This window comes from Hemitrygon akajei, unplaced genomic scaffold (assembly GCF_048418815.1).
Source record: "Hemitrygon akajei unplaced genomic scaffold, sHemAka1.3 Scf000047, whole genome shotgun sequence".
NCBI lineage: Eukaryota > Metazoa > Chordata > Chondrichthyes > Myliobatiformes > Dasyatidae > Hemitrygon > Hemitrygon akajei.
Window position 1 is genome coordinate 1,221,008 of NW_027331933.1, and position 18,851 is coordinate 1,239,858.

The 18,851-nt window shown below is 43.2% G+C and overlaps 2 protein-coding genes across 4 annotated transcripts in view; both read left to right on the forward strand.

The window, feature by feature from the left end:
• Positions 1-18,851, forward strand: part of LOC140720783 (uncharacterized) — a 421,256-nt gene that overhangs the window by 211,623 nt on the left and 190,782 nt on the right. The gene's annotated exons all lie outside the window — the stretch shown is intronic.
• Positions 1-18,851, forward strand: part of LOC140720778 (NACHT, LRR and PYD domains-containing protein 3-like) — a 77,189-nt gene that overhangs the window by 42,574 nt on the left and 15,764 nt on the right. Inside the window, exons 3-4 of the mRNA XM_073035614.1 lie at positions 12,640-12,792; positions 16,065-16,161. Of these exons, the coding sequence (XP_072891715.1) occupies positions 16,152-16,161 (10 nt within the window). The 5' untranslated portion in view covers positions 12,640-12,792; positions 16,065-16,151. The remainder of the gene's footprint in view (positions 1-12,639; positions 12,793-16,064; positions 16,162-18,851) is intronic.

An 18,851-nucleotide genomic window follows, 5' to 3' on the forward strand; every position in this document is an offset into this window, starting at 1 on the left:
ACAGCGAGTTGTGAGTGCCTGGAATGACTTGCCAGGGATGGTGGTGGAGGCTAAAACATTAGGGGTATTTAAAAGCCTTTTGGACAGGCACATGGATGAAAGAAAAATGGAGGGTTATGGGGTAGTGTGGGTTTAGTACTTTTTTTAAGGATTGTATGGGTCGGCACAACATGGAGGGCTGAAGGGCCTGTACTGTGCTGTAGTGTTTGTGGTAATGGGGTAGTTGGTTCACAAACATGGCAGTGTGCAGTGAAACTGCTAGAAAAGGGAGGCTGATGATAGGGCAAAATTGCAGTCAATGGGATGTTTCAACATAAAAGCAAATAAAATGGAAATGGGAGAGTACAAGACTGACAGTGTTACAGTTGAATGCGTGCAGTGTATGGAATAATAGACGAACGCAGCAAAGTTACAGATCGGCATGTATGACATTGTGGGTGTCACTGAATCTTGGCTGAAAGAATATTTTATCTGGGAGTTTAACAACCAAGGATACACACTGTATCGAAAGGACAGACAGGTCAGCAGAAAGGGTGACGTGACTGTTGGTGAAAAATGAAATCAAATCATTAGAAAGAACTGACATTGGGTAGGAAGGTCTTGAATCATTGTGGGTAGATCTAGGAAACTTCAAGTGTTACAAAGACCCTGATGGGGATTATATACAGACCCCCACTCTGTAGTAATGACATGGTCTAAAAATTACAACGGGAGATAGAAAATGTATCTCAAAAGGGCAGTGTTACGATAGCCGTGGGATATTTTAACATGGTAAAATCGGGTTGGTGCTGGATCCCAAGAGGCAGAATTTGAGAGCAGCTTGTGGTTGATCCCGTTCGGGGATCATCTATTCTTTATTGGGTGTTGTGCAGTGAACTGGAAGTTATTAGAGAGATTCAGATAAACAAAAAAACATCCAGGGCCAGTGATCATAATATGATGGAATTTACCCTGCAATTTGAGAAAATAATAATGTGGGACAAGAAAACAGAGGATGAAGTGAAAAAGTATCTTGGATCAGTTTTTACTGTGGGAAGATGAAAGTGATATGGGATGAGAGCAGAAGATTGTGGCTCAGAGGGACAATGGAACAACTATGAAATGGAAGAACAGACTCGATGGGCCAAACGATCTATTTATGCTCATATATTTCATGGTCAGAACATTCAGTAATTGGGCAGCATCTTGCTCTGTCACGATTCCAATACCAGGTCTTCCACTATTTCTCTTTCCACTGATCCTATCTCATATACTGTTACCAGCACATATTCAGTATCATAATTTAAAAAAAAAACATTTTATTCCTGTTACCCTGCAGGAAATGTGATCATTAATTATGCTGGGGAAGGTCTCGTTCAATAAGATAATGATAACATGAGTTCAGTTTAGCTTCAGGAGACAATGTGAGACGTATTCTTGCCCTCTGGTGACTGCCAGGTTTTCCAGTGCGATCTCCGGCCCATTCAGAGGATCATCATGTTCTCAGTGTTCTGTGGGTTGGTGTGGGAGTGTTAGTTTTTGAACTGGGTATGACCGAGACGCCGGAGCATATTACCAGCAGCAAAGAGTCTTGAGTGTTTTGGTGCTTGGATTAAAATCCAGGGATGGGGACTCTGGGAATATGGAACTGGCAGTGTTTGGACATCGGAGGTTGTGACGGGATTTTCGTCGTCCTGCTGTGAAACAGAAGTTTCCGGTGGATGGATATTGATTGTTGGGAATTTACTAACAACAGCCACCAGTCTGAGACTTGCCGGGTGATGCACCATCAATAACTCTCAGAGAGGTATAGGCTTTTATTGGCTGGAAGAAAGAACAAGCAGCAATTGACCACCACACTACATCCTGGAGACAGGCCGGGACTCAGGCTTCAATCGCCTTCATACCGGGGTCCATGGGAGGAGCCACGGTCAGTGGGAGGAGCCACAGGAGCAGTCAGCAGGGGGGGCTTGTCCAGACAGGTACATGTAGTTCACCACAGGCACATAGTTAATCTCCTGCCTCACCGGCTCATCACACACTCCCGGGGTCAGAAACAGTATGAAGCTACCTCCACATCGTCCCATTACACACATGCGTGGTAAGACTCAGAGAGAAGTTCCCTCCACTTCTCCCATCCCACACTCCCAGGGTCAGACACAGTTTGAATCTCCCTCCACACTGTCACATCACACACTCCCGGGTTGAGATACTGTCTACTTTCTTCCAGCCAATAAAATTGATGCACCATCAATAACTCTTGGAGACGTAAGGCGAGATATCCGCTTTTATTGGCTGGAAGAAAGAACAAGCAGCAATTGACCACCACACTGCATCCTGGAGACTGAGACCAGGGCGGAGACCCCAATTGCCTTTATACCGGGTTCCGTGGGAGGAGCCACGGTCAGTGGGAGGAGCCACAGGAGCAGTCAGCAGGGGGAGCTTTTCCAGACAGGTATGGATAGATAGATACTTTATTCATCCCCATGGGGAAATTCAACCTTTTTTCCAATGTCCCATACACTTGTTGTAGCAAAAACTAATTACATACAATATTTAACTCAGTAATAATATGATATGCATCTAAATCACTAACTCAAAAAGCATTAATAATAGCTTTAAAAAAAAGTTCACCATACCGGGTGGTTAAGTGGCAAGTCCCTGTAAGCTTGGGTGATGGGATATCACAGTTTTTCACCCAGTTAGAATGGACTGCGGATCAAGCTACCTGGTTTTATGAGGTGCTGAGCAAATATTTTTCCTCTGGGCTCCATTGTTTGGTTCTGGAGTTCCTTTGGCAACAATGTCTGATAATCTGAGGAGAGAACAAGTTCCTTTTCCATTCCTCACAGGAAGAGGCTTTGATTAAATAGACTGCGCTGTTTTCACACCAGTAGTAATAGACCCGGGGGTTCAGTGTTTAAATCAGGTTTAGAAATTCACCCTCACTGACGGCTGTCAGTCAGAGGAAATCAAACAGCAACTCAAGATGCTGGGGATCTGCACTGAACCAGAAAATGTTTGAAGCTATTCTGATGAAAGGTTGTGATGCGAATCGTTAACTTTGCTCCTCTTCCCAAAGCTGTTGCTTACCTGCAGAGCGTTTCTCATGACTATAGTTTCTTTCTATTACTTTCACCTTCGGATGGTTTAAATCTTCTGGAAAAGGATCTGCGCCAAGTCGCACGTTTTGTGATAGTTACTCGAACACTAAAAAAACCACAGCTTCTCGCAGTAATCTATTCCGATCACACACACAGAATGCCAGAAGAACTCAGCAGGCCAGGCAACATCTATGGAAAAGTGTACAGTCAAAGTTTCAGTCTGGGACTCTTCAGCAGGACTAACTCTCGGCCTGCACCATTGTCTGTACTCTTTTCCATAGATGCTGCCTGGCCTGTTGAATTCCTCCAGCATTTTATGTGGGTGTGTTGCTTGGATTACCAGCATCTGCAGAATTTCTCATGTCTGAAATTATCCTGATTATTTTCTTCAGCTATCTGAAGCAACTTTCTGAGCAGTTCTACTGGCCACATCACACTTTCTGTACATTTCTGAATGCAGTGTAAAGAATTTGGAGGTAAGGTCGATCCATTTTGCCGATGTAAGGAGTTAATGGGTTCATTTCATTGCCTGTTTCTCAGACCTGAGGAGGGTCACCGCAAGCTGTGACGTGTTTTTTTCAGAACGAATGTCAATCAAAGAAGATTTAGTACATTGATAGTTGGTTGGTGTGAATTCCCTTTCAGGAAATACCTGTGAGCTTTTGTTTCTGTTTGCTGAATTAGAAGAATTAGAGTTGAATCTATCTAATGCACTGTTAGTGGATGAATGGAGAATATAACTGTATTCATTGATATTAGGCAAAGACGGGGACTTGATTGTGTTTGATATTATATGGATAAATGAATTGTGCCCTTGCTTGGAACACACAGCCTCAAGCGGGATCTTGACAGGAATCTGGAGCATATAGAAACATAGAAAACCTACAGCACAATACAGGCCCATCGGTGCACAAAGCTGTGCTGAACATGTTCCTACCTTAGAAATTACTGGGGTTACCCATAGCCCTCTATTTTTCCAAGCTCCATGTACCTATCTAAAAGTCTCTTAAAAGACCCAATTGTATCCGCCTCCACCAATGTTGCCGGGAGCCCATTCTACGCACTCACAATTCTCTGAGGAAAAAACTGCATAAAATATATTTGCTCCTGTCGGGGGGATGAAAGAATTTTTATTTTTCAATGTGATGAATTCCGCAGGGCACAGATTCTTGACAGGAAAGGTTTCTGCAAGCGGACGCAGGATTGGGCTGCTGAGATGAGCTTATAGAATGGCGGAACAGGATTGAGAGTCCGAATATCCTAGTGCTAATACAATATGGCAGTATCAATCTCAGACAAATAGGAGATGCAGTGAATTTAGAGTTCAGAAATTTCCCATCACTGACTGATGAGAAACAGTTGATGTGTCTGTAAAATAAAGGCAATGTCAGGCAAATTCAATGTAATTTCATTATTGCCGCTCTGACATGGAAAGTTGTTCCAGTAAGTGAGCAATCAACTGAAGGGAAGGGTAATCCTGGGAGATGGTAATCTCGGTACAGTTGCTCCCCAAATGGTCAATTGCCCCAATGATCCACCTGCGGACAACGGTTGAAAATGGCTTCATGAAAAGGCAGAACCTGAGATCACGGCATCTCCAGACAGCTGGTGCACCGTTAGATCTGGAGAAAGGAAGTGTGCAGTGTTCAATGCAAAAGATTATCCCAAATGCATAATTTGACCAGAGTCAACACTGTCCTTTCTTCTGCCATCTAAATGCAATAAAGCTGTAGATGGTGCTGTGGTTTATAGTCTGACAATAAACCGGCCCCAGGGTGAAGAGTGTATCAGACTGTACTAGGCTAACTGAACCGGGATGCGGGATGTGATTCCACTCTGGAGCAGATCAAATTTTAGAGAGAAAGGTAACCATTGCCACTGTATACTGATGTAGTAATTCTGCATCGATCCACATGTTAGGAAGACGTTCATGCAAAATGAGACTTTGTGTGGTTTAACACAAGGTTTGTGGAACAGGGTGTGGCGTTACCTTCTGAAGGCGCCGATGTTCAGGTGTATGAGCGTGTTATCAACTGAACATTGCTCAGGGTGTGTTCACTTACTGTTAGGGCCCATAAAGTTCAGACACTCGGATTCACTGAAACCAGACTCAGGAGTCCAGCACCAGGTAAGAACAGGGACTGTACTGGGCTGTGTTATGGTGTTTTAATAAGCCCACCTGTCAGGGCAGTTTTCTAGTATTGCTGCCATATCAATACTATCATTTGCTGTTCCAGGGGAAGCGGAAACATGTGAAATACATTAGGTTATTTTTATGAGGTGAAACTCTTTTCAAAGGAAAAGAGAAGCAGATTTTTTTACACAGTTTCTGGACAGGTGAGTGACGTGCTGCAGGTGGTCGCAGAGATGTCCAACTGAGATCACAGTCCAGCTGTGATAATGGAGAACGCAGGAATAGCACTGAGTGAGTGCATGTCCTGTTACTAATTCAACATGCGAGCAGCACACTCTGAGAAATAAGAAACCCAGTGAGTTTTATGTTTAGTATTTTTCCCCCATCGTTTTCTAACCAGGAATGGTTCAGGTATTTGTAAAATAAGTGCGATGCTAGGCAAATTTGCCAACGGGAAATGATCATAATTTCATACGGTTGCTGCTGTGACACACTAACTTGTTTCCAGTAAGTGAATAATAAACTGAAGGGGAAGGGCTTTCTTATCTTTCTGTCGACTTTCACCAGTTGTTATCTCTGGGAGACGGTTACCTCCGCACAGATGCTCCCCAATTCGCCCATTACTGTACAATCCAACTAAGAGCAAGTGTTAAAAATGGCTCTTTACAAATAGGCTGACCTTTAGGCCAGCTCAAGACAACTGGGGCACAGTTGAATCTGGACCAGGATTTAACTGAGATCAAAAGAAAAAAAATACACCAAATTCATAATATTTCATCAGAGTTGACAGCGCCTTTCATTCTGCTGTCTCTGTGCAATAAACCCACAGCGATCTTTGCCCTGAGCTGTCGCTGGGGTTTATAATCCGAAAATTAACTGCTCCCAAGATGAACAATAAATTAAAGCAATAACACCAGCCGAACCGAACCAGGATACAGGTTGTGATTCCTCTCTGGTGCGGATCAAACTTTTTAGAGAAAGTTCATCATTGCATTCGCACTGAAGTATTCATTCCGGCTCGGAGCACTTGTAAGAGAGACTCGTATAAAGAAAATGAGACTTTGTGTGGTTTAACACACACGTTGTGGAACAAGATGTGGCGTTACATGCTGAGTAGGGTGAAGTTCATTTATGAGCGTGTTATCAACTGAACATTGCTACCGCACCGCCACGTTTATCAACCGCAGGTTGTTTTCGCTGTCTTAGTAGAATTAGAGGTAACACGATTTTATCTTCGGGTACTGGATGGACGGAGGCATTTGACTACATTCGCTGTTATTAGATAAAGACGGGGAGTTGAATGTATTCATTGTTATTTAGATGAAGGAGAAGAGATTTGTTGTTATCCGCTGGTGTTTAGAAATTGAGCCCTTGCTGGGGACATTGAACATCACATGGATTCTGAATAGGCATATGGAGAACATGTTTGCTACTGTAGGGGGAGCTGAAACAGATGAAGATGGATTAGGTTATTTTTTTCTGAGGCGTAACTAGTGTGACATTGGAATTCTCTTCCTCAAAGGGAAAGAAAAGCAGAGCCTTCTTTCAATATGTTTAATTCCACCGAACGCAGATTACTGACGGACAAGGGAGTAACGTGTTGCTGACAGTCGCAGGGATGTGTCACTGAGATCACAGTCCAGCTGTGATCATAGAGAATGGCGGAACAGGACTGAGGGGGCGAATGTCCTGTTACTAATTAAACATACGAGCAGCACACTCTGACAAATAAAAAACCCAGTGAATTTAATGTGTTAACAAGAGAAAATCTGCAGATGATGGAAATTCAAACAACACACAAAAAACGCTGGTGGAACACAGCAGGTCAGGCAGCATCTATAAGGAGAAGAACTGTCGATGTTTCGGGCCGAGACCCTTCGTCAGCACTAACCGAAAGGAGAGATACTAAGAGATTTGAAAGTAGTGGGGGGAGGGGGAAATGCGAAATGATAGGAGAAGACCGGAGGAGTGAGATGCAGCTATGAGCTGGAAAGGTGATTGGCGAAAGTGATACAGAGCTGGAGAAGGGAAAGGATCATGGGACGGGAGGCCTCGGGATAAAGAAAGTGGGAGGGGGGAGCACCAGAGGGAGATGGAGAACAGGCAGAGTGATGGGCAGAGAGAGAGAAAAAAAAACAAACAACTAAATATGTCAGGGATGGGGAACCATTCTTGGTCCTGGTGGTATCTATTCCCCTATGGGAGAGTGGGTTTGACGTTGTGGGATTCTTTGGCCTGCTTTTCTGATGCTGGCGGATGTGTAGGAAGAGTCCATGGACGGCAGGCTTGTTTCTCTGATGTCCTCAGCTGAGTGTTCTGTGCTCCAAAGTTCTCTGCAGTTCCTTTCAGTCATGGGCAGAGCAATAGCCATATGAAGGCACGAAGTATTGACAAGTATCTCAGAGACCTCACCCTGCCTTATGTAGCTGGATCCTGGACTTCCTGTCAGATTGGTGGCAGGTGGTAAGAGTGGGCTCCCTCACCTGTGGCACTTTAACCCTCAGCACACGTGCCCCTCTGTGTTTCCTCCTTCGCCCTCATTTACTTTCTGTGCACCCATGACTTGGGTTGCCACCCACAGCTCCAATCTGCTAATTAAATTTGCTGAGGTACTACACTGATTGGCCTAATCTGTAATAATAACGAGGCAGCCTACAGAAAAGAAGTTCACACCCTGACACAGTGATGTGGTTGTGGACTACAGGAGGAAAGGAGACTGGCTAACCCCTATTGACATCAATGGATCTGGGGTTGAGAGAGTGAACAGCTTTAAGTTCCTCGGCATAAACATCACTGTGAATCTCACGTGGTCTGTACATACCGGCTGCGTGGTGAAAAAATGCACAACAGCACCTCGTTTACTTCAGATGGTTAAGGAAGTTTGGTATTGGCCCCCAAATTGTAAGAACTTTCTGCAGGGCAAAGTTGATAGCATCTTGATTGGCTGCATCTCTGCCTGGAATGTGAACTGTATTTCCCTCAATCACAGGACTCTGCAGAGAGTGGTGCGGACAGCCCAGCACAGCTGTAGATGTGAACTTCCCAATGTTCAGAACATTTACAGCGACAGGTGTATAAAAAGGTTCTGAAGGATCATTGGGAACCCGAGTCACCCCAACCACAAACCTTTCCAGCTGCTACCATTGGGGAAATGCTACCAAAGCATAAAGGGCAGGATCAACAGGCTCTGGGACAGCTTCTTCCACCAGGACATCAGACTGATTAATTCATGCTGATACAAATGTTTTTCTCTGTTATATTGACTGTACTATAAAATGCACATTGCACATTTAGACGAAGACTGAGCGTAAATATTTTTACTCCTCGTGTATATGGAAGTTCTAAGTAATAAGGTCAATTCAATTCAATTCCCTGCACTATATATATATACCATCTTGTCCAGCCTGTATACGACTACCTTAATGATATATATCAACCATCTTGTTCAAACTCTATCCAACCTGTATCCCATCACCTCAATGATATATATCAAAATCTTGTTCAACCTCTGTCCAGTCTGTATCCCACCACCTCAATGATATATATCAACAATCTTGTTCAACCTCTGTCCAGTCTGTATCCTGCCACCTCAATGATATATATCAACAATCTTGTTCAACCTCTGTCCAGTCTGTATCCCACCACCTCAATGATATATATCAACAATCTTGTTCAACCTCTGTCCAGTCTGTATCCTGCCACCTCAATGATATATATCAACAATCTTGTTCAACCTCTGTCCAGTCTGTATCCAAAGACATCAATGGTATATTTCTTCAATCTTTCCTCTAACCTTTGCCTTCATTGTGAACTTCACCCTTTACCTCATTCGGATTTTGATCACTGGTGCTACCAGAGGTTTAATTGAAAACAGCACGGGACAGCATAAAAACAGCCATTACAATTATAGTTTCAGCATTACAAAATATTTGCAGTGTTAATCTTTGCCATAATGACACTTGTGGCATATGATGAATTTGTTATTTCCTTTTCGATTATTTTCAGCAAGCCAGTTCCTCCGTTTCCAGGGTAACAGCCCGTCAGAGCTGCAGCAAATGTTGCACATTTTATTGTTCTGTGGTCACCGCCTCTCAGGGTAGAGACAGTGGACTCAGGGGCAAATGTAACTGAGTGATAGTGGGAGGAAAGGATGCTGTGATCATTGACTGTATGAGATGTGTTACACCAGGGTCAGAATGAATTCAGAACTAACAAATTGTTTGGGGTGGGGTGGCATTTACAGTTCAGGGTGGCAATCGGTTGCTATCTGTGCATTAATATAAAGAGGGAGAAATACTACAGTTGCAGGAAATTTAAAGTCAAGAGGAGAAAATACTGAAAACGCTCAGCAGATCGGCAGCATCTTGGACAGTCTCAGTTCTGAAAATTGGGTCTTCCATCATTTCTCCTTTCAGCGATGTAGTCTGATGTACTGAGTTCCCAGCATTTTCTACTTTATAATTTTACATTTTGTTCCTGTTACACTGCAGGAAACACAACAGCCAGCTCTGCTGGCAAGATCCCACACAGCAGGAAGATTGTGATCAAATGTACTCGGTTTAGCTGCTGGGGTCAGGCTGAAGTGTATCCGCATCCTCTATACAGTCCGGGGAACCAGCCTGAGCACCGGCCCCGGCAGAGGGTCATTAGGTTCCAATTCCACCTTAGTCTGTGAATCGGAAATGGCAGGAACACCACGGCAAATCGCCGGCACCAAAGCATCTTTGATATTGGGCCGGTGACTCTGATATGGAACTGGCAGTATACGGGCTTCAGTCCAGGTTGGTAATTCGACAGCTGGGATCAGAATTTCCTCAGTCTGCAGTGAAGCTGAAATCCCGGGATGTTGGACATTGGTTATTGGAAGAGCACCGTCTAAACTGCCCACTAGGACATCATATCGTCAAGTGTTTTGGAGACTATTTAAGAGTTCACTAGGGAGTTAGGTGAAGTTGGGCAGTGATGTTGTTCATCTGAACTTTGGTAAAGTCTGTATCAAGATCCCGCATGGCAGCTGATCGGGAAGGTTCGGCCTCAGCAGCAACTGCATCAGAGTGATAGTGGGAGGAAAGGATGCTGTGAGCATTGACTGTATGGGATGTGTTACACCAGGGTCAGAATGAATTCAGAACTAATAAATTGGTTGGAGTGGTGTAGCATTTGCTCTGTCTGAGGTTTTGCAGACATTTTACAATCAGTTACTATCTGTGCATTTAAATAAAGAGAAAAAAATCTACATTTGCAGGAAATTTAAAGTAAAAAGGAGAAAATGCTGGAAACGCTTAGCAGATCGGTGGCATCGTGGACAGTCCCATTTCTGATACTGGCACTTGCACCATTTCTCCTTTCACGGATGTACTGACTTATCAGCATTTTCTAATTTATAATTGTATATTTTGTTCTTGTTACACTGCGGGAAACATCACAGTGAACTGGCAAGGTCCCACGCAGCAATAAGATAGTGATCAAATGCGCTGCCTTCAGCTGCTGGAGACAAGATGAAGTCCCAACCAGCAGAAAGGGAAGTATAGACCAGACCAGTTCGCCTGACCTCAGTGTTTGGGAAAATGTTAGGGTGAATTGCTAACCATGTTGTGATGAAGGACTTGGTGACACAGTAAATGATTGTACAAAGTCAGCATGGTTTCCTTCAGGGAAAATCCTGCCTGTTGAACCTATTGGAGTTCTTTGAGGAGATTGCAAGTAGGACAGATAAAGGTGATGCATTTGGTTTTTCAGAAAGCCTTTGAAAACATATGAGGCTGCTTACCAAGTTAAGAGCTCATGGTATTACAGGACAGTTACTATCATAGTTAGAGCATTGACTGATTGGTTGGAGGCAATGAGTAGGAACAAAAGGATCATTTTCTGATTGGCTGCCACTGACTGGTTGTGTTCCACAGAGAGGGTCCAGAGGAGGTTCACAAGGATGATTTCACGCATCCTCTCACAATCTACAGACTGGTGAACCAGCCTGAGCCCCGGCCTCGGCCGAGGGTGATTAGGTTCCAGGCATCCTCTCACAATCTACAGACTGGTGAACCAGCCTGAGCCCTGGTCCCAGCAGAGAGCTCCACCTTAGTTTGTGAATGGGAAGTGGCAGGAACACCACGGCAAAACACCGACATCTACTCCCTCACCCCATCAATGCATTTCCAGTGGTACTAGACATTTCTAAACAGCAGAAAAAGATACTCCCTGTCTATGCCTTTCATAATCTTACAAACCTCTATCAGATCTCCCCCTCCCCGAGTCCCCACCGTTCCAAGGAGAACAACCCAAGATTTCCACTAAAAACTGGATTTTGTTTGAATCCATTCTGACGAAAGTTTAGGAAACCGAATCGCTAACTTTGCTCCGCTCCCCACGGCAGCTCCTCACCTGCTGACCGTCTCTATAATTCCAGTTTCTCTTTATTACATTCACCCTGGAATACTTTAAATCTCCTGGAAATGGACAAGTGCATCAGCACTCGTTTTGTGACAGTAGAAGAGTAAAGAAACCACAGCATTTCTCAGTAATTTATCCTGGCACCAAATGTCCTGTTATTCCTGGAAATGTGTTCAGTACAGTTTTTACTAACAAGGTTCACAAGAATAAGTTGAAGAATGATCAGCATTATGCATGAGAAGCATTTGATGGCCCTAGGCCTGTGTTCAGTGGAGTTCAGAGTGATGGTGATTGGGGTTTGGTGGGGGGGGGGGGGGACGGGGAACAGGAAGTTTGGGCGGGGCTGATTATTTACACCAACTGAATAACAACAAATCTGGATGCAATGGGAATGGAGAGGATATCTCAATTAGATGGGGAGTCTGGGATCTGAGAGTGCAACCTCAGAATAAAGAAGCTTCACTTAAAAACTGAGATGAGAGCAATTACTTTAGCCAAATGTTGGTTGATTTGTGGAATTTGTTGCCACAGAGGGTGGTGGAGGCTGTCGTTGGGTATATTCATGTTCTGGATTGATAAATAGGTTGAGTATTACAGCAGAAAAACAAGACTACTGTGTTTGGATAAAAACATCCTCCAAGATTGATTATGGAGCAGGCAAGAATGACCACATCACCTAATTCTACTCCTATGTATATACCATGACTGAATGATGACTTCTTTGTATCCCATCACAAACAAGAGAAAATCTTCAGATGCTGGATAGTAACACACGCAAAATGCTGGAGGAACTCAGCAGGCCAGGCCGCATCTGTGGAAGAGAGTAGAGTTGACGTACAGATGCTACCTGGCTGGAAGAGTTCCTCCAGCATTTTGTGTGTGTTCCTTTGTATCACATGTCAGATTTTATAAAGTGTGTGGGTCAGTTACAGATGTCTTCACTCAGATCTTAATATACGTGTTCAAGATTTAAATTTTCATTTAATGCTTTGTTCTCGTTTGTATTGTTAACATGCATCATTATCTCTCTAGTTAACGTTAGATCTGCGGTGAGAGATTTATTGGAAGAAAACCACGAATGAAGATGAGATAACAGCAACAAGTGAACCTGCCCAAGGGTTCAGAGCATCAACTGGAGTAAACCTTCTGACGGAGTTTCCATTCATTCAGTCAGGAGAAAGTTTGGTGAGTCTCATTTATTCTAACACTGATCTTTTAGACATTACATTTCTATACCAAGGAAGGTAGGAAATAACTGGACTGAGACTAAATGAGCCTCGAAATACCATTTATGCGTCTATCAGACCCAGTTGCAATCACTCCAGATCTACTGATGTGCTGTCAGCATCAGCTCCCTGAAGCCACACACATCCCCTCATATTGTTTGCTCATTTCAAACATCACTTCTGATGTTTCCTTGCTTGTCTGTGTTAGGTCACAATCATCTCAAAATGTGTTGAGAATTCCCTCCCTCTGGAAGACGCCGCAGTTGTTTCCTGCTGTAGCAATTGCAGAAATGTGGAATTATCATGAACTACAACAACATGTCATTGACTCCTCTGTCTATTGCAAACTGCAATGATATACTTGCCCTCGAGTATATCGTCGTGCAAGCCCCTGCTAAGAGCAAACCCTCTTGAAGCCAAATGTCCCAGCACCACATTTCATTCAGTCCTAACTAGCAAATGCCAACCAATAATTTACATTTACATACCCTGTCGTCATCACGTACTTTTCTCCTAATAAATTGTCAGAACCTACGAATCTGTGATTAAGCAAAATGAGTTTTGCAATGAAGTCATGTTCCCATTTGACCCTGTACCAGAGGCACAGGTTATATCTGCACTTGAGATGAACGGATGTTCTTGCAGCCAGGACTGCTGGAGCTGCCGGGGTCGGTTTAAACTCAGTCTTTGCGGAATGGGAACCAGAGTGTTGGGTCAGATGATAGAAGAGTTGATGTTCAGAGAGACTATGGAAGGATCGGTTGTGGACAGGGCATCAGGCAGTCAGTTGGAAATGTTTTTATTCAGTACAACAAGTATTAAAAATAAGAGTAACTTAGAATATTGTTCAGTACATGGATGGAACATGTTATCACCATTACACAGACTTGACTATTACAAGGGCAGGATCGGTGTTTGATGCTCCAGGTTTTCGTTGTTTCCGAATAGATATGGGGAGGTGGTGAAAGGGGGAGAATTGTTTTTACTAATCAAGGATGGTATTACAGCTACATAAACAGAGGACATCAATGTGGGGTGAAAGTCAGAAACCGGAAGGGGGCTTTCATTCTGGCAGTATTCCCTAGGCCTCCCCCAAAGCTACTGGGATAATGGGAGCAGATAACTTGGCAGTTTTGGGAAAGGTGCAAAAGCAAAAAAAGTTGTTATTGCTGTTGACCTCAACTTTCCTGATGCTGACCCCACCTCCTTTTCCCAAAATGTGTCAATGAGGCGAAATGCACTGTGTGTCCAGGAAGGATTCTTGACATAGTATGTGGATGGGATAGCTGGAGGAGTTGCCATACTGTATCTAGTATGAAGCAAAGATGCTGGTCAGGTGACAGATGTCACGATGGATGACTTTTTTGAGATAGTGACCACAACACCCCAACTTTTTCATGGTCATGGACACGGATAATAGCAGACGATACGTGGCAGTATTTAATTAGTGGATGGATAGTTAAAATGGTATTAGGAGCAAATTGGGAGTGTAAATTGGGAAAACATTTTCAAAGTGAAATCCGCAATGGAACTGTAAAGGTTGTTTCAGGAACACTTGAATGCGGTTCGGGGTAAATTTGTTCCACACACAGTTAAAATATGTTTATATAAAAGAACCATGGTTCACAAGATAAGAGGACATTTAAGCAAGAGGAAAAAGGAAGCATTATTTAGGGTTAGGAAGCAACATTCAATCAAGGTTCTAGATAATTATAAGTTAGCCTAGAAGGAGCTTCCAAAGTGATTTAGAGGTCGAAGGGAACTTGGGAAGTCCTTGGGAAGTAGGATGAAGGAAAGCCCAAGGCATTCTACATGTAGGTGAAGAAGAGGAGGGTGAATAGATTGAGGTTAGGACTACTCAGGAGCAAAGGTGGAAACGTGCCTGGAGGATGCAGTGATAGGTGAGGTGCTTAATGAATGCTTTGCTTCAGAGTTACCAATGAGATGGACAGTGATTGTGGCGATAGCTTAGCAGCATGGTAATGTTATGAAAGAGGTGTTGTTCAATCTATCAATATACACCACGTTACTGCAGGAAGTGATGGGGAGGTTATGGTGTATTGACAATGATCATTGTATCCTCTCTGGACAAGGGATAGTAACACATGATTGGAGGCTGTCAAATTCAGTAAACCCAATTGGTTTAATCCTGGGGATAATAGTTACATTTCGGGTGGGCCTACCCTTGGAACGGATACTTGGGGACAACATTTGGAGAAGCATAATCTTATTACGGGTTCCCATTTTGGCTTTTTGAAGGTGAGAGAGAAAATGGAAGGGGAGGTGCTGGAGACAATTTTCCATAATGTGGACCAGTCATAAGCAGAATATCTACCAACATTTGGTTTGACAGAGACTGATCAGGAGTCACCATGGCATTGTGCATGGAAAGTCATGTTCAACAATACTTTTTAAGTTTTTTGAAGATGTTTGTCAATGGAAATGGGGGAGTGGATGTTGTACATTGAACTACAGTAAAGCCTTTGGCAAGGTGCCTCATGACAGCCTGACCTGCAAGATAAGGTCCTATGTGGTACAGAGAGAAAAAGAGAGAGCTAGATTGCCTTGAAGGTAGCAAGCAAAGAGTTGTGGTTGAAGGTTTCTCCTCAGAATGGAGGCTGGTAGCTAGTGGTGTACCACAAAACTACAAGTTGGGACATTTGCTATTTGTTATTTGATAGCAATGATTAGAATGCAAGTGCACAAGGCTTGACCGGTAAGTTCACAGATGACACAAAATTAGTAGATGGTTCTCTCGGTGAAGATTATCGTAGCTTATAGGGGATCTAAATGGGCAGAGGAGTGGTAAATAGATTTCAAGACCAACACGAGTAGCAATGGTTCCATGCAGAGATTGGTGATTATGTGGAGGAAATTGCCAGAGGAAGTGGATGAGGCAGGCACAAATGTTTAACTCCAGAAGCAGTTGGGATGTGAAGATGGAATGAAGAGGCCAGGAGGGAAATGGATCCAATTTAGGAAATTAGGACCATCTCTGTGGGGACTGTGGTCAGCATTGTCTCGATGGGCTGAAGGGTCTGTATCTGTTGCTCTGTGAATATTAGTAGGATGCTCCAGATATCACTGGACAGACATACAGACATGGTGTGGGAGTTGATGCTAACAGGGAATGTTTGGTTCCAAAGTGAACTGCTGCTCTGATAAGAGGATGGCAATACTGTCACACTTGCTATGTAATCCTACTCACTCTGCTTGTTTTGTGAAATTCAGGTCATCACCAGCAGGTGGAGCTGTCCTCCACCGGAAACAAAGTGTAAACAAGAAGAGGACAATCAACAATCGTCAGTCAGAATCAGAATGGCTACAGGTATGGTCACTGGGATCTTTATAATTAAACTTCTGCCCTGTTGGTGCACAATAGTTCAGATGAAGGAACTTACACAGGTGCTAACAGGACAAAGAAAAGATTCATCAAGCTGTGTCATTGATCCCACTGGTAAAGCGGCTTTGTGTAATCGATCGATCCAACAGTTCCAGCGCAGGGACCTGACACCAGTAATGGTCGAATGACTCCGCTCACCAGGCAAAGCTTCACCTGAGTGAAAGGAGCAGGAGACCCTGAATCAGCAGGTCGAGAGTGAAACACTAACAGGAATGTGACAGCGGTGTTGTTTGTTCCGTAAAAGTCCAGGCTTAGGGTTTGTTGCACATCAGGGCCTGTTTAGAGGTGAAAGACATCTCCTACTATCATTTATAAAATTCAGAGACAGGTGATAAGAGCATTTCTGGGATTTCAGAGATTCTGTGATAATACAACATTTCAGGATGTGTCAGGGCAGCTATCAACTCCCTCTCAATGCGCAAAGTAGATGAGGGGAATTTTCCGAACTCTGTTTTCTGTAGCCGAGCCGAGAACATTGCCAGCCTTGGAAATGGCTGAGGATCAGGAGACCCTTCGTTTTACATAAACTTGTGGTCTGCTTCGGTGTGTCACTGTCTGGTATGGAGGAGCTACTGCACAGGACTGAGAGAAGCTGCAGAAGTTTGTAAATCTAGTCAGCTCCATCTTGGGCAGTAGCCTACAATGTACCCAAGTCATCTTTAGGAAACGATATCTCAGAAAGGCAGCGTCCATTATAAGGGACCCCCAGCATCGGAGCATGCCCTTTTCTTACTGTTACCATCAGGTAGGAGGTACAGAAGCCTGAAGGCACACACTCGGTGATTCAGGAACAGATTCGTCCCCTTTGCCATCCGATTGCTAAATGGACATTGAATCTTTGGACACTACCTCACTTTTCTTTTTAATATACTGTTCTTCTGTTTTTGCACGTTTTAAAAAATCTATTCAATATACGGAATTGGTTTATTTGTTTATTTATTATTATTATTATTCCTTTATTTTATTCATTATTATTTTTCCCTGCTAGATTATGTATTGGCTTGAACTGCTGCTGATAAGTTAACAAATTTCACATCACATGCTGGCGATAATAAACCTGATTCTGATTCTGTTTTAAGACCCCAATCCATGTCTGGTCTGTGGCCAAATGGTGAATGTGAGTTCTCAATATTTCTGTTTGCAGCCTCCTCTGGCTGCACGTAATTTATACCCATAATCTGCCATGTGAAAAAAATGCCCCTGCGGTCCCTTTTGAATGAATGAATGAACAAAATTTTATTTTGGTCTGTACAATCATAGCAAAAAAAAAAATTCATTTTCAACGATGATGAGTTAACAAACTTCACGTCACATACCGGTGATAATAAACCTGAATTTGATTCTGTTTTAATAGCCCAATCCATGTCTGGTCTGTGGACAAATAGTGAACATGAGTTCTCAATATTTCCCTCGTGAGATGATCTGCTACCTGAATTTAAGTTCCCAGTCTAACTAATGACCAACTGTCTCTGTCTCCCGTAGGCATTGTGATTGTGCTCAACTCTGTGATTCCACGTGGAATAAAATGAAGATTACAGCCAGGAAATACATCCTTCGGCCCAACAAATCAACCCCTCTTACTATACAAAAAACATATTTGGCGTTAATCATCACATCAAAAAAAATTCATAATCTTTTAACAAAAAATCCAATTCCAAGTATGATTTATTTGCATTACGCCCATTCATTTTGAATCATGTATTTTTATATTTGTTCATTAAATTGTTTTAAAATAATTTTAAAAACGAGTCAATATGGTGCATGTTTTTAAATTCTCACTACAACTGTTCCATAGGTTCACCCCTCTGATTGAAATACAATGAATTTTTACATTTGTTCTTATCCTTTGGTTTGAAATATATATTTTCCTCTCAAATCATATTGACTTTTTCTCATTTTAAACAACCTTTGGATACCTTTTGTAAATGTCCAGTATTTTTACTTTATACATAATTTTAAATTTCTGCCCTCGACTCTCAGACTCCCCGAACCTGCGAAAAAGACTTTGACTATCTGCCCTATCTGCACCCCTGATTATTTGATGTACGTGTGTAAGGTCACCGTTCAAGCTCCTATGATCCAGGGCAAACTGACCCAGCCGAACCTTATAACACAAAAACCAAACAGCCCCATCCTGTAACATACTTGTCAATCTCCTCTGCACTCTTTCCAGCTGAATCACACCCATCCTATCGATTAGCAACTGCAAAAGCAATTCTTTAAGTTTAGCTACTAGAAACGCACGCACAACTCTCCCTTTGCCAATGACTTGTATAGTTGTTACATGACAATCATCATTCAGGAGACGGGATGGGACCCGGGGACCAGGCATCATGGGCTCAAGGTTATGGTCAGTCTGTAACCCAGGGAAATGGACATTGTTCATTTCAAGGCAATGGTCAGTCAGTGACCCAGGGGACTGGGCATTGTTCATTTCAAGGCAATGGGCAGTCTGTGACCCAGGGGACTGGACATTGTTCATTTCAAGGCAATGGTCAGTTTGTGACCCAGGGGACTGGACATTGTTCATTTCAAGGCAATGGTCAGTTTGTGACCCAGGGGACTGGACATTGTTCATTTCAAGGCAATGGTCAGCCTGTGACCCAGGGGACTGG